The sequence below is a fragment of the Zingiber officinale genome, chromosome 5B (assembly GCF_018446385.1).
Source record: "Zingiber officinale cultivar Zhangliang chromosome 5B, Zo_v1.1, whole genome shotgun sequence".
In the NCBI taxonomy this organism is placed as follows: Eukaryota; Viridiplantae; Streptophyta; class Magnoliopsida; order Zingiberales; family Zingiberaceae; genus Zingiber; species Zingiber officinale.
Window position 1 is genome coordinate 4,322,592 of NC_055995.1, and position 16,738 is coordinate 4,339,329.

Here is a 16,738-nt window from a genome sequence, read left to right on the forward strand (position 1 = left end):
TCAGTCAATCAAAGTAAATTGACCTTGAAATAAATTGCCATACATCGCTTTAACAAATGATAATCAATCAGCTTGGCTAACTGACTGAACTTTGGAAACATGGATTCGAAAAGGACGTACTTTTATCATATTGACCATTCTTAATGAACTACGGAAAGAGTACAAAGTTTCCATGTGTCATTCACAGAAGTTGTAGCACTTGACATCAATTAATTACTGAATTGTAACAAGTACAAAGATATACATATCTGACTGCATACAAACTGAAATTTATGGTTCAGATGTGAGGAAGATAGTCTCGTACCAACTTCACATGAGTTCTTCAGTTGGGCTAATAGAAATGTTCGTCCTTGGTTGCTATTCGTACACTAGTTTGAGAACTACACTATAAATAACCGGCTTGCAATAAGTGTAAACTTCTACAGATGTGGCTCTGTTGCATTGCTTGCTATAAGATTTACGAGATGCGCGTATACTGAATTGTTAGTATTTTATGAAGTCAACTAACCAAAAGATGCAAATTAACATCTCAAATGACAGTTTTGCCTTTTGCCGACCAAGTCCAGTTTGGGCGCAGCAAAAGCTCAGCTTCTTAGCTCCCTGAGAAGGAATAATATCGCAACTAAGCTTCATCTGCCCTGAGTGTCTGATCATGTCGCCAGATTAGCTGCAAAGGCCTCTCACTCACCACTGATGGGATTGTGAAACTCCAAACCATTCCATCTGGCATGAAGTTTATAGGTCAACCTACGAAGCAGTGAAGCAAATGGGTGGACTATATTGCAACCGTCACTAATTGTTACCTACGACGTATCTCTTGTCGCTGCATCTGACAATCGAACATGGGCTGTAATTGATGATGACCTTCCAACTGCTTCTAGAATCCTGCTAAACACTACCTTCGCAGGGACACATGTGATCAAAGGCATTTGCCCTTCTGATTTCATGAGACCACCCAATAAATTACAACCCCTAGCAAACCTGACTTCACCATTTGCACGACCAAGTTTCTTTTCAGATGCAAAAGATGAAAGTGTTCTAGTTTTTTGGCTCGACAAGTTTGCTTTTTTATGTGACTTCTTATGGAAGTTCCCCGAGAGCGGTTGGTGTGGATAACATACTTTCTTCTTTGTTGAGCTCAATTGATTCTTGGAATAACCAAAATGCATATTGGGCAGGCATCTATTTCCTCCCTTTGAACATTGAGATCGTCCATCTTCATCATTCTCCCAAGATGATGTCACTGGATTTGACCGTGGAACTCGTTGCATGGCTGTTCTTCTGGCAGTCCTCCAGACTGGTTGGTGTGTTGTATTTCCATCAGGAAAAGTATGATTGATAGGAAAATATTGATTGGTGGACCCATCTTCTACGATTTCAATCTGCACAGGGTGCCCTATAATTGCCTTTCCATTCAATCTACTCATCAAAGAAACAAGAGGAACATGTTCACCTTGATAACTTGCTTTAACTTTTAGATCAACACTAAATAAATTTGAGCCCATTCCTCTGCTGAAATAAGCATAAAGAGGATCAAAGCATTCATCAGATTCTTCCAAATATTTCATTTGAGTTTGATCAGATAGCTCATCAGGTTCCCAGCTAAATACAGAGGTTAAATGGGTATCATTTTCCAATTTTTTGAAGCTAATCTGACTTCTACCAAGATCCCTAGCTGCTTTTGCGACTAAAGGATAACTTTGATCATTATATCCATTCATCTGTTCCTGCAGAACATCGTCACCAACAAGTTCCTCCGATGCATCAATGTTCTCACTTTTAATATGGCATAAATCTTGCTCTACAATCACATGGCTAGGTGATTCCATTGTTATCATCCTCAAAGTGGAACCTTTGGTTCTATAAGCAGTTTCCCTTGCAGAACCATCAAATTTATCTAAATTAGAGGCACAAATTTTATCATCCCTAACATCAACTGGCCTCTTAACTAGACTTCGAATGTTACGTTTGCCCTTAATGTGCCATTTAGAAACTCCCACCTCAGCAGAAGAATGTTCATAAGGATGTGAATGGGAAACATAACCAGGAAAGGGCATTTCATCATTTTCGATATCTGGAGATTTTTCTGAAAGATGAGATGCAGAAGGGAAGTGATCTGTTGGTCCAGATGATGTCAGCAATTGATCAGTATCTGTAAACAAACAATAGATGATGTGATTCTTGAGAAATAGATGGAAAAGGAAACAGATCAAATGTCTTAAGCAGTTAACATTGCAAGAAATATAACTATAAACAAACACAATAATAGTTGATTACACTTCATATACAATAACAAGCTAAGATCGATCTAGATCAAATGTGAGATACTAAACAAGTAAAATTCAAGATCAATTTAAAATAAATTTCAAATTGACCCATAAATGCTGAAGTCATAATCTTTATTGCCTTTCAGACTTAGAAAATCTCAATTCAGTCTTTTGAAGTGTGTATTTGATTTGATGGTCATTCCATAAACTTTTGAAAGATAAGATACACAAGCTAACTAATTGATTCTTTAGACTAATTGAGATTTCCTTTTAAAGTTTTCGGGGGAAGGGGCGCAAATTGTAGCAAGTAGAATTTCAAGATCCTTTTGAAATTACCCATTTGAATTGTAGTGACAAACTATGTGGCAAAAAAAACAATATGTGCAAGGCATAAATCTTAACTGCTCACCAAGGAATAGAAATTAATACATGACTCATTCAAGTGAAATACCTCCTAGGATATCTCCATCCTCTATCTCTGTTTCCAAGTAATCCATAAGTGAAGAATCAGAGTCATTTATCTTGATCATCTCTGATGACGTGCAGTCTTCTACAAAAGAAGAATGGTCAGGGCAACCTTCCATTTCAAACTGGTTGCATGGTCTTTGGACATCATCAGAAGAATAGCCCCCATTATCATGCAAATTAACAGAATCCAATGGAAGATAGACACATCTGCTCCGTTTTGCCCGATGTACATCACCCAAATGATCTTGTCCCCCTTCCAGAGTTACAAGTTCAGGAAAATGATCAATCTGAGAAGAGCCCTGCAACTTAGCACTACTTTGTAATACTTGAACAAGTGGTCGACGTCGATCACGTTTTTTGACAAGAGATTCTTCAACCAGACCATCCTGTAACTGTGTTCTTTTTCTTTTAATTGACATGAAACCATTGACACTACTGACATTACCTTTTCCTCTCACTAGATGCACAGAACTAGGAAGACAATCCATACTGTTTTCAACAGGACCCTTGGTAGTTGGTGAAGCAACAGACTGAAGAGGTTTTTTCTTTGGAGCTGTCCGTAGGCCAGAATCCTGCAGTCCCGTCATCCGATGAATGGTTGCAGAAATTCCTTCCTCCTGTACTATTTGCTTGCTATCCTTTCCTACATTTATATTTGAAGAATTGTTCATTTTTTCTTCCTCATCCAAAAGATCCACATTCCTGGGAAGTGTTGGAGACTTCTGAATAGAACATTTACCTTGCATGAAGGACTCTTGATCTCTTATGACAGTCTCTGAAGGAGTCAAGTCCTTGAACTCTCCTTTTGGATCACCTAAAATATTGGCATCAACTCCATTGGATCTGATGACTTCTTGTTGCTGTTTCATTTCATTTTGCTTTCTTTCGAGTTCAAGAGCATGAAGAATAGCATCCTCTCGTCTTGCATATTTCTCCCTTTTCTTTATAGGAACTCCTAGAGAAGCTTCAGCCTTTTCAATGCAAGCATCAAACTCCCCACAGCGAAATGCCTTCACGCGTTTGGATTTCTCCAAGTTGTACCAATCCCTGACAATAGGTTTGCACAATGCAACACTAAATAAAATGTACATAAAGAAAGAACAGATCTATTTATCATTTACCAATAATTTGGTGGGGTACAGAGATGACCAGGAAGACAAACTACAAATACACCAAACTAATGGGTACAGTAGAAAATCTCTCCAAGATGCAGAATATAATTGAATGAGATTAAGGGAACCCCCAACCATAAAAGACAAACAATTAAAGTGAAACAATGATATATGCTACAGCAGCCATCAACGTAGTAATGGAAATTATGTTGCTTTGACTTCTGAAAAGTATTACTTTTACAGTTTTACAGGGAGCTAAATATCTGCCTAAGCTAGGCAAATGATAACATTTTGAATTTGTCTACCAAAAAAATTTTGATATGTTAACTCATGTTCACAGTGAAGCTAACAAGTTACTTTGGCATTAAATGAAACCAAGAAGCAACCAAAGAAAACCATCAAATTGATCAAGATATTAAAAGCATGAAGGGTCAAAGGCAGAGAACTCCCACATAGTTTCATCAACATAGAGAAAATAAATTAGCTAATGAGAAGCTGTGTCTCGTTAATTATCCAGGTTTAACTGGATAAAAATATTGCAGTTGAAGTCATGCAAAATCTGTTAACGATGAAGAGTTAGATAGATAGTTGCCAAGGAGCTTAGTCTTCATCCAAGATTGGGCAACTTCTGATAGTGTTGCTGTCAATAATATTCCTAACAGTGTAACAGTGCTATTGTACAAAAGAATCATTCTCATGGATGAGATGAGACTAAGGCGCATATCAGGTAAATTTCAAAGGACTCATGCTGCTTCTGATCAAGTCCAAGAGTTATTCATTACAGTAATTTAATGGATTGAAAATAAATGGAAGATTTTATTAAAGGTATTTAATCTATTGATTCTCATGGTACCCCCTAAAGCTTTAAGTCATTGCAGGCATATGCTGTTTAAATAACAAGTAGATATGTATTTAAAGATTGTTTAAATTATGAAGGGTTGCATTCAATATTTAAATATATTATTAACAATTTTAATTTTAAAAAATGTATCATATAAACAATTTATACACTTGAGATTTAGAAAATCAAATAGTCAACTTGTATATATTCAGTGGAAAGTTGTTAAAATTAGGACAGGGGTGGGAGTTGTAGAATCAAAGAATTCAAATATTAGTTGCATTGGGTCAATAAGAGTGATGAAATTAAAATGAAAGTTTTTAAATAATAATGTAACATACAAATATTGTCATATTTATTAATATAATATTTTAAAATGATAAAAAATTTATAACTAATAAAATATATATTTTTAATATAGATTACTCAATAACACTCGATGGTAAATATATATTTTTAATAGAAATGTTATAGGGTTCAGTTGGGTTCTAAGTATATTCAAATTGGTTTTTAATTGAAGATAGTTTTAGCATCATTGTTGATTCAGAGAGCTTATTATATTCTATCTCAATCCACAATAGCCTCTCTATATCAAAAATAACCTTGCTTGATCACAATTAAGAGAAAGATAGAGTCCAACAAGTTATGGCAAGGTTGAATGAGTGATCCTATATCATTTGCAATTCTTCAGCTAGTTCCTCGCGAAATCCCAAGGTTGTAGAAAGGGATATGAAGGTGAAAAATGGTGCGTTTTATGGCATAGTGGATTTAATAATATAAAAAATAATGGATTGCACCTGTAGTTAATAATATATTGAAAAAAACTTAAAGTACATATCACTTATCAATTAGGAAATCATGATTAGGAAGCATAATCAAGATTACATTTTCATGATCATCACTCCCCTCACCCTCTTCAACCATACGAAATTGTGATTCATTGCCTTCTACCAGAAGAAGTTTCTTTCAAATAAGACTAAACTTCATTTTAATTGAGATTTCATAGTATCTTTCAAAAAATTTGAAACTAAAATTCACACCAACAAGGTCCAAACATGACCTAGTTTAGTCTTAAACCATAAGTAATTTTCTTTTAAGCTTCTTGTATATCTTTAACTGAAGGGCTGTTATCATTTGTTGTTGTTTTTTTTTTAAAGTTCTCATAAAATTAAACAACTAGAAAATAAATTTATATCCAGTCCATTCTTAAAGAGATTAAGTTGGTTAACACCAATAAATAGCTCAGTCTACACAAGTCAGTTGAATTTGACCACTACACAATTGAAATAACCTGCAGACCTTAGGGTGACAAATTCATTTGTGAATTGTTTATGATGTTAATACAATTATATTTACTCAATCTGGGAAATTTAGTCGTTGTGTCAACCAAACAGGTTATGTCAATTTCAATGTTCTATAAGGTGCTACCTACAATTTTCTATCTCCTTAAATGTTGCAAGTCAATAGGCGAACTAGTTTTAACTCACAAACAACAAACATTGCTAATTTGTAATGGAGGGAAGCCAAATCACAGTGTCCTTATCTTAGGTCGCCCATAGGTTAATAGGCCCTATACAAGCTCGTGTTTGCAGTTCACAGGTTTTTGACAAGAAGCATTTTGACTGGTATAATAATAGGGATCACAAACCATCATATCCAAATTTTTGCTCGTCCAAAAGGTCAACAGTTCATATGAAAGTAACAAGGTGATATTTGTAAGATACTTGATGGTAGTGTGTCATGCAGCTAAAAGACTCAACACTAACTATACTATAAATGTCATTCCAATCCATGTTTTTATCATTTCTTGTAATTTTCTTTGTTAAGGCCCTCAAAGCTTTTCTTGTAGGTAACCCTTTTCAAGCTTTGCCTGAACTGCCAATTCTACAATGTTCTGGGAAAAGGTTTCATTAGTTTCATCACTCCTTGATTATGATACAGTTGGTTTGCATAAAAATTTACCTCTTCCTACCCTGATGACAAAAATTGTCCCATACAATGTATCTCTAGATACATTGCTGCATTAACTTGATGTCAACATTAACATGAATATGAAGATAAAATCTGAAATTAGACAGCTAAAACTAACCTACAAGTACAAAAGTTACCACTACATTAACTCATACTAGGGGGAAAAAATGCCGTGTGAAAAAAAGGCAATAGGACAATCATAACTGAACTATTAGGTACTCCATTTATCAAGAAGATACATCCATTACAAGGCTACTTGGCATATAGTATTCTAGAGAACTCAAAAATATGCCATGAAGTAAAGTGAAGGATACAAAGGAAACATTGAAAAATTGATCAAATTAAAAATCAAAGATGCCAAAATATTTCAAGAATAGAACCACAAGAATCATCAGACGAGAAATGAGATGAATCTCATAATGCGAGGTAGTGAAAGAAAGAAAAAAAACCACATTGCCAGGCCTAGACAAACAACAGATTAAAATTCAACAGATAGCAGCATATGTAAGAAAGGCCAACAGTGAGCTAAACAGGTCAACAACAAAAAAGCAAACTAAAATGTCATTAAAGGAAGGCACAAAAGGAGGGTTTCTAAGAGATAGCAGCATATGCAAGAAAGGCCAACAGATAGGAAAATACCTTGAAGGAATTCCAAGATGCTGATGATTTTAGTACCACAACTTGAGCAAATAAAGAGAGGCAAAAAATTCCAGAATTGTTCAAATTTACATGGCAGGATCATGCAGAAATCGGAGCAGATGATTTCAGTGAATTTATACTAATAAAATAAAACATTCAGGAAATTTAACAGAGAATTGGAGTGACAAATTATGATCATGAAAAACCGTGTCACTACGAGTAACTCGGTGAAAGGATGATAATGTAGGTCTAGCAGTAGGAATTACTGGGATGCCAAGATAAATGAGCCATTGCATAATTTGACTTGATTTTTGTGTCATATCTCAGCAAACCAAGTAATAAAGAGGGTCAATGCAAATAGCACCACCCATCTGGTAATTAGGATTCAGCTGTGGACGACTTGAAGGATGTAGAATAAGAAAGATGCATGGTAAGAATTACAAACACTGCATTTGTAAGAAGTTAAGAGAACTAAGATGCCATTGATATATACAAATAAAAGTATGACTTCAAAAAAACTGAAGAATCAGTAAAATAATGTTGATGATAGATTAGAAAAAGAAATGCTTAAAAATTGCACTAGTGATTGCGGTTATTCTTCATATGCACGAAGAAAGATAGCCAAAATGATTAGGGTGAGAATAACTAATAGCGAATAGAAGTTCAGAAGAGTATAAGCAAGAATGGTCAAAGTATCTGGGAAATCAAAATCATGCAACTATGTAGAACCTACTGTTCATCAAGCAAAAAATTTCAGTAAAAAAGCATATTTTGACAAAGAAGTATCAGCAAGGAAAAGGAAAAGTAAGTTCTCACACGCTAGCGTCCTCCCGTCCGAGTAGTTTAACTGGCGTCCCTGACCTAGGGGACATTAGATGAGACACCGACAGCTCTTCCGGGCCAAGAATCCTTCCTGGCCACCAGGATCCGTTCCTCCGCCGCACCCAGACGATCGTCCCGACGCAGCAATCAACGCCGATCCCACCTCCGTCACCGTCGTCGGAAACCCCCATCTTCTCTCCCTCCGTACCGCCCCCCAGAACTTAAACAAACCTAGAAACAAACACCGCACTGACGACGATCGACGAGCCGCCGACAGTCAATGCCGCTGGAGCACCGTAGTGGGTTCGCCCAGATCCAACCAAACAGAGCGAGTTCCTGGCAAGGGTTTCCATTCAAATAAAAGGCCTCATAGCAGGACCCTGAAATATTACGTTTTCCACAAGCTCATCAACTCATCATCATCACCGCCGCCGCCGCCGCCTCCTCCGCTAAAGCCGCCGCCGCCGCCGCCGCCACCGCCGCTCTCAGACTACGATCGGGACCAAAGAGCCCCTCCGATCTTCCTCGCCAAAAAGTCCACGAAGATACTTCCTCCGTCCTATTTTCCTCCCTTTTTCCTTAATTTGTTTGCTATTTTTCTCCTGCGTTCGCTCAGATCACAGGAACAGATGGACGGCGAAGAGGCCAACCGGTGCCGATCTCCTTTTCAACGTAATGCCAACAAACGAAGAAGATCAGGAGATGCACCGCAAGGGTTCGCAAGCTCCGGACAGTTGGACTCGGCCTCGTGTACGCTGTCTCGCGTGAGAGCATAATCTAACGTATCCTGCGACGGTTTGTCCGGGCGATGTGCATCCAACGGCGGAGAGGATCCATGTGATCCACGCGACTGCGGACGTTGCGTGCTGGCGTAATCCGTGCGGAGAGTGGAGTTGAATCTGGCCCAGTTGGTAATACTAGGTGAACCGGTCCGGTTTAAGCTGGTTCTGACGTACACGTAGGTAGGGTTGCTCAATTTTTATCTTTTAATATATATATATATATATATATATATATATATATATATAGTATAAATTAGATTTCTTCCAATATAAGTAATTTTATACCGTCCAATTTGATTTAGAATTAAATTTTCTTGATTTAGAAACAAGCATCTGGCCCACAAAGAACAAAGGAGCGTTATCAATCAATGCAATGCAAGACTTAATTGGCTCAACTAGATCAAAGCAAGAATTCCAACTGTACTAAAATTGAATTTTATGTCGATTCAGTGAAAAAATGTACTGCAGTTTATTGCCATTTATCCAGCTCAAGCTCTAAAGCAAGCAGAACATACAATTACAAGCTCGAGGATGCGTCTCTCAATAATTACAGTTTCTGCACTCTAAAAACAAAGGTTGTATTTGTGTTGCAACAAAAAAAACCTCCTTTGAACTTGAAACCTCCATAAAAATGGCGCCAGAACCCTACAATGCGCAAGCCAGGAAGTTATTTTGTAGCCAAATTGAAATGATGGCCGGAAAATGAAAATGTCATGATCATTTATATCTCCCTGAGGTAATAAAGTTTTGCCCTCTTCACTCTCTTCTTCTCCAGCACTTTGATCTCCTTAATGTCGGGTGAGTATCTGCGCCAACGTAGTAAACATGAGGATGTAGATTGGCGAAGAAAGCAATAAGGTCTTGATGGGCAATTAACATCTAACACACCTAAAAACAAAATAAGCAAGCAAGAAATTTGTGCTTCCATTTCTCTACTGCAACTAAAAAATATAATGAATTTATAATGATGCAGAAGAGTGAACCGAAAAGTAGTATTATCTTTTCTACCATCCACACATGATAAAGAATATGAATCATTTGCAAAGAAAAGAAAAGGTAAACCAAAAAGAAATGTGCTAAAAATCATTCTGTAAGGGCTTTTGCTAAATAGTAGGGATTCTCTCTCTCTTTTTTTCTTTTTCTTTAAATCATCTTGTATTTGTTCCTTGCCAAATGATGGAATAGAGAAACCAATTATTTTACAAGTTTTTTCCTTGTTTAAATCAGATCAAATAGACAGATGCTTAGACTAGACCCCATCATAGATTGTTCATTTACAGCCGAAGTAATTCAGGTTAACTCGAGAAACAGCCTCCATCTTACAGAGATAAGGATGTTAATTAACTTCCTTGACACCACATTGGAGGGAGCCCATGAATTATATCTACCTGAAGAAAAACTGCACTGGATGAACCATCAAGCACTGACATTTTGCATTTCACAGACACCACTGATCATTTTATCTAAATTTTACTGACCTCAAAGAAACCTGCATCTCCATGCTTACATTCATAACAAAATGAACACAAATATCTGCAAATTTTATGCTTAAGTTGTCTAATGCTATTCCAACTTCTCATCATTGTCTCCTTTTTAACTTCGAATATTTATACTTCCGTTGTTCTTCATATTTTTTGCATTATTTACTGGTATTGTGGAGCAACTATAGGCTAATAGTTATTGTCCCTTAGAACCTGACTGGACATTTATACCTCAATCGTGCATTTAGTTCTGAAGATCTTAAGAATTGGGTGGAAGAAATTTGCAACAAACAACTGATTAGCCCCAAAAAGTTAATCTACAGTGAGTGAGTCAACTTCAACAAGAAATTAACAAAAAAACAAGTTGTATGTCTTGAGGCCAGCTAGTGTTATCAGTATTAATACTAAAACTCCACTATAATGTGTTAGATCTAAGAGCCTTGTATAGTTAGCAAAAGCAACAAAAAAAATAAAAGTCCACACGATAATTTGTGAACCTAATGATGGTTAATGTTAAGGGCAATTTAACAAATATATCATTGAGTTCACCAGAATAATTTTCAAAGCAAACTTGAGTAATTTACAAAACAAATATACCATTAAAAGCCTGTGTGAAACATGAGGTCGCCTATAATGCCAACTCAAACATAGAAAATATGGATCTTAGTTGAAGCATTGACTTACAAAGGATAAACAGATTCAACCCCGACACCAAGCTACTATTCTTCACAATCTGAATGTTGTATTAAGACCTGCATTTCGCCTTGCGATCGCAATGCCTTTCATTCTTGAAGTGTTCGTTTTCAGGTGCCTCCTATTGATATGAAGGATCACAACCAAAAAAAAAAGGAGAAATAAACAAATAAATTTGCCATACCACTTTTAGCTTGATAAAATATCCAGGTCTTATGTCAGGGATCTCTCTCTCAGCTTGCACTTTGTCCAATTCTTCCTTGTCTAAAATCTGCATGCATCAGAAACCATAAGCAATAAGCACAAAATGATTTACTAATATCTCAAACAAAAATAACAAGACAACTTTGAATCAGACTACTGAAACCCACCGTAGAAACAATTTATCTTATTATTTATTAGAGATATCAGAATATGAACAAATAACAATGCTTGTTCGTATCATGCTAGATATAATTGTTAAAAAAAAGACACCAATTCATGAACTCCCTGATGTTTACATTCATAAGGTGCCTAGCAGTTTTGTCAGGCCTTTTGAATTTATTCTGCTGAGGCTGCTGCACTTCAAGGGAGGCAAAAGAGATCTCTTCTTGCTTGGAGGATACCTCAGGATGATCCATGGTACTCATGAACCTTAGGAAATATTTGCCACCAGAATTGCCCCATTATGAGATGTCAGCAGCTCACTGTACAACTTCATCCTTTTTCCATAGGAAAACAAAGTAAAAGTTAGACATCTAGTCATCTACACTTGACTCTTCAATCTCATGATATACTAGAACAACTTGAATACCTTTTTGGACTAGGAGTTGCTACCATTAATCAACTCTGTGAGTGTGTGTATACATATTAGAAATCTTTACCCAATAAAAATGTTAAACTCAGCACATTTTCAAAAGGGATCATTCATAGATTTAGAAACTCAAAAGACTAATGAGTAACTTGTGGGCATTTTTTATTATCTCAAATTACAAATGTAACTGAAGCTATTTTATGTTCCCTTTCCATATGCCTCATGAGATCCAGTATTTGTCTCAGTGTTTTTTTTCCCGTTGTGTTTAAGCTTTATCCAATGCCTTCTTACTTTGTATCTCTCAAATGATCTTAGACAATTTCAAATTCTAATTCTCCCATCCAGCTACTAGTTGCAGTATATTCCACTTGTATCTCAATTAAAGGGTGTATTGTTATTCGAGAAGAAATTTATTGACTTTTTCTACTTATTGATCCTGTTCCTTATGCTCACCAAGTAAACTACGTGTTAAAAGGATCCAATTCATGGTTCAGATAAGACTTAAAAGGTAGATTGAAATTTCTACGAACAACATCACAGATCTCCATCTTTTTCCCAAATCACAGTCGCTTCTATCAACTAGCTCGCAGGCCAGTGCTGCCCGATTGAAAGGCGGTCTGCCTAACTACCGCAAGCATCCTACCATGTCATGCACAGAGGTTTGCACAAAGAAAGACCAATTCTCACCGGTGGATGGACGACCAAGTTTGGTGCGGCTATGGCGGAGGAGGTCGAAGCGCTGGGCGACGCGATGCCCGCCTGGCGGCGAAGAGCGCCGGCCGATCGCACTGCGATAGAGAGCCATCTCCTCCTCCGGCTGCTGTACGGGGCGGGTTTGTAGTAGGTTTTCGTCGGAGGATCCAGGCACGAATCTTGAAGTACCAACCGAGGGCCCTTTACCTCCGTAACATCCTAATTATACCGCGTATAACGGTTTGTGTCACGGGCCGAAGCATGCAGTTACAGAATATATCGCCGAAGACTCTCAGTCCCAACTCCGTTATGATAAATATTTCCTCAAAACCCTCAAACCAAACCCTCCGTTTGCTTCCTCTCCAGTCTCCAGCGCCAATCCGCTCTAATGGCCTTCGCCGCTGTGACCCGCGCAATCGTTTCCTCTCCCATCGCCTCTTCCCGATATCCCATGGCTTCTTTGCTTTCCAAGCGCTTGCTCCACTTAGGCTCCGCTGCGGCCGTTGCCGCACGCCCACTTGTGGGCCTCCGCCTTGCGCGTGTCTCGCCAGTGATTCCACGTCTCTCCGATATGGGAGCTGCTTCCCGCATCGGTGCGGTTAGGTGCATGGCCCGACGGCCTGGCGACTCCGGTCACTCGCCTCTGAATTCTGGCTCCCGCGGTGGTTCTGGGTTCAGCGACCGTCCGCCAACGGAAATGGCGCCTCTCTTCCCGGGATGTGACTACGAGCATTGGCTCATCGTTATGGACAAACCTGGAGGCGAGGGGGCTTCCAAGCAGCAAATGATCGATTGTTACATCCAAACCCTAGCCAAGGTTCTCGGAAGGTATTGGCTGTGTGTTTTTTATGCGGTGGCTACCTCTGTTAATTTCTGTATACTTTACCGATCAGAATTAGCAATTTTTTTGGGGGGGGACATGCCCGAGAGAGAGTTTGATTTTTTTTTTTTTATCACCTGTTCCTTATTTATTACAGTCGACAATTTAATGATATACTCTGCATTCGCTTTTATTTTTCTTCTGACTTAGTGAGGAGGAAGCGAAGAAGAAGGTTTACAACGTCTCATGTGAGCGATACTTTGGATTTGGATGTGAAATTGATGAGGAGACATCCAACAAGCTGGAAGGTCTGTGTCAATTCTATGAGGAACTAACATTTTCTTAAAAAAATCCTCATTTTTTTTATTTAAAGAGAAAAAAGTGTTGTTCTGTTTCTCTGATGTTTATGTTTTTTTTAAACTATAATTTGTTTTGCTTTCTGAACTGAGTAACCTAGTAGGTCATTTTCCATGGAAAGTTTTTGGTTGCCACATGATGCCTTAGTCAATTTGAAATTTGGAAAATTTTATAGCATTGTTAATTTTTATCATTGCTAGGATTCTTATACATAACATTTAATTCATTTATACCGAGTTTTAATTTTTCTTATTGAGTGAAGTTTATAAGTAGTATCACTTTTTTTTAATAAACAATCTAAATTCTTAACCACTCTGTTGAATATATTGTTTTAGTTGCTCAAAATTAAAGTAAATATATTTGTGACAGGTCTTCCTGGTGTTCTCTTCGTTCTTCCAGATTCCTATGTTGATGTTGAAAATAAAGATTATGGAGGTAAGTTTATTAGGTTTTATTTCTTTATTATTTCCCTATTTGGTGTCAGGATTTTGTGTTTGATTACTCTGCTTATCTCTTGCATTCGTGAGTTAGATTTTTCTTCATAGTTAGTGTTCTTTTGCTAAGAATTCAAAACCTATCTCTTTGCATTCTCAAGTTAGATTTTTCTTCATAGTTAGTGTTCTTTTGCTAAGAATTCAAGCCATTGTTCTTCATTAACACCTCTTGCATACTGAATGAAATTTATTGCAAATAGAATTGTTATTATTGGAGAATTTAATAGTGTAGGAATGGAAAAAGAATTTGTATCCATAGTTTAGGAATTGATGCTTCATTTTTATTTCTATGTTGGAATTGCAGAAATTTATGTGTAAATAGAAAAGGAACTTCCATCATAAGATAAAAAATCTTCTTCGACTAAAAAGTTTACTCATCCCATTTCTGAATAAAAAATCTGATAAATTAAAATAATTATTACTTAGGTTGATGGAAAGAATAACTAAGCTGAAGTAAAAGGGAGCAGCTATTTTGTCAGAATTTATATTCTAGCCAATTATTTGAAGTGAAGTTAATAATACTATTCTTAAAATTCATCAGGAATCCAATTATACCTGCAAGCCAAATATGTATTTAATTTTTACATGTACTTTGTTTTAATTATTGATAAAGAATAATACTAAATCTATCACAAAGCAGTGAATGCAAACTCAACTTCACTTACTATAATTTTATTTTCTTTGATATGATGTTGCTATCAATTACGGTTAGCCTGAAATGTGTACTGGATCTTGGGTAAATTCTTTTTGTCCTATATAAATATTGTTTGCTCATTTAGTTCTTCATTCTTTACCCATCATGGAGCTGAGTACTTCATGTTCGATATATTGATCCAGAATGCTGACTTGTGTATTAGAATTGTCCAAATAACATGCCAACATCATTTTTCAGCATGCCGTTTGATTTATTTCTCTCAAACTCATAATGAAAATAATTTCCTTTTCAACATATAAACACTGTGACAGTAGTATAAGATCATATGTAAATAGTCACTAAATAAGGGGTATCCAATTAAAAAGTTGCTCTTTGTTTTTCTCTATGTGGTTGAAGTTGCCCATGTTTTTATTGATTAATAATATTTCCTGCTTTCAGTTGAGCATAAGTAGATACAACATGATGTACTGCTCCATATTGCCCACCAATTGAGTGTTATGTGCATTTGATGATCCAGGAAAATTGTCTTTTGAAACAATAAAATGAATCGTTCAAATATCGCAACTGATACAGTATTGAACTATTTTGATTCTGCAGCTGAATTGTTAGTGAATGGAGAAATTGTTCAAAGGCCTCCCGAGAGGCAGCGGAAAATCGAGCAAGCAACCACGCATAGAAATGACAGAGATAGACCCAGATACAACGACAGAACCCGTTATGTGAGGCGAAGGGAGAGTCAGCGATGAACTGATCATTCTTGTCATGTTAATGATTTGTGCTACTTTTATGCTATGAGAAGCTCCCTAATGTCGTATCTTCAATCTCTCAGCATTCTTCCTAATGTATGCTGTCTGGTCGTGGTTTCTTGTTCCTGTGAGGGTGAGTTACCACAGTTATGTTTCCTGATGGTGACTTTAAATAATGGTTGTTGATTGTTTGATTTAGCTGGACTTTAGGCTCAAGTTTTATGTTGTCATGACCTCATAATGAATAGGATTTTGGTCTATTGCTCCTGCCATTAGAGATGAAAATTTTATTGAGAGAAAACTTTTCGTGGATTCTTTGAAGTGGTGGACTAAGTTGTCACCATACAAGTCATAATGAATAGGATGTTGGTCTATTGCACCTGCCGTTAGAGATGAAAATTTTATTGATAGTGAAAACTTTTCGTGGATTCTTTGCAAGTGGTGAACTAGGTTGTGTCCATACAAGTGTTATTGCACTCTGACAAGATCCAAAATGGTTAGGTGTTCATGAACAAAGATAGTCTCCTTCACGATGAAGTATAAAGTATATCTTTCTTCTTTGGGGTAATGATACAGCAAGAGAGTGCCTTCAGTTTCTAAGCAATCTAAAGATTAATATTTTGATGAATTAATAAATGAATTTTTTTTAATGGAGGTTAATTTAAGAACGTTAGATTATTCATTGTGAGTGTTTGGATTATTCATTGTGAGTGCAGGCGCTGAAAATTTTTTCTAAGACTGAACTAATCATTCTCAGAATCCGATACTAACTAAAGTAAATCTTTCTCTAGTGTTTTTATGCTTCTTGTTTCAACATTTGCTTCAACATTTCAACCAGAAATTCAATATAAAATTACCACAAATTCTAAACCAACATGATGAAAATGAGGAGAAAAAAAAAACAGAGTTGTTTCTGATAGTTTTGTTATATCCCATAAAATCTTTTTTTATTCAGGTTTTTTTTATTAAGGAAGGAGCTGTCACATTTTTTTTATTTACCTAAAAGCACATGTTAATTTCAAAACTACTAAAACGAGTATAAAAAAAATAGTGTTATTCTTTTTCTATCCCTCCCATCACCTCTTAAGAGGGCGTTTGATTTGTCTC

The 16,738-nt window shown here is 36.6% G+C and overlaps 2 protein-coding genes and 1 pseudogene across 3 annotated transcripts; 1 reads left to right on the forward strand and 2 right to left on the reverse strand.

Moving 5' to 3' along the window:
* Nucleotides 1–8,900, reverse strand: LOC121983949 (uncharacterized protein At1g51745-like). 2 transcript variants are annotated; one of them, XM_042536664.1, is made up of 5 exons: nt 8,112–8,900; nt 3,475–3,782; nt 2,719–3,378; nt 804–2,152; nt 1–723 (listed from the first exon to the last, which is right to left on the reverse strand). In XM_042536664.1, exons 1-4 carry the CDS (start codon nt 8,306–8,308, stop codon nt 804–806), a joined length of 2,514 nt encoding a protein of 837 aa, XP_042392598.1. In that variant the 5' UTR covers nt 8,309–8,900; the 3' UTR covers nt 1–723. The 2 variants fall into 2 exon arrangements, with proteins under 2 accessions (XP_042392598.1, XP_042392597.1); XM_042536663.1 differs by having other exon boundaries at nt 1–2,152.
* A 418-nt stretch (nt 8,901–9,318) lies between these two features.
* LOC121983951 lies at nt 9,319–12,768 on the reverse strand (annotated as a pseudogene).
* A 117-nt stretch (nt 12,769–12,885) lies between these two features.
* On the forward strand, nt 12,886–15,891 carry LOC121983950 (multiple organellar RNA editing factor 2, chloroplastic-like). The gene is made up of 4 exons (XM_042536665.1): nt 12,886–13,387; nt 13,590–13,687; nt 14,106–14,171; nt 15,483–15,891. The coding sequence occupies exons 1-4, from the start codon at nt 12,948–12,950 to the stop codon at nt 15,629–15,631; spliced, it is 753 nt and encodes a 250-aa protein (XP_042392599.1). The 5' UTR covers nt 12,886–12,947; the 3' UTR covers nt 15,632–15,891.
* Nucleotides 15,892–16,738: the final 847 nt, after the last annotated feature.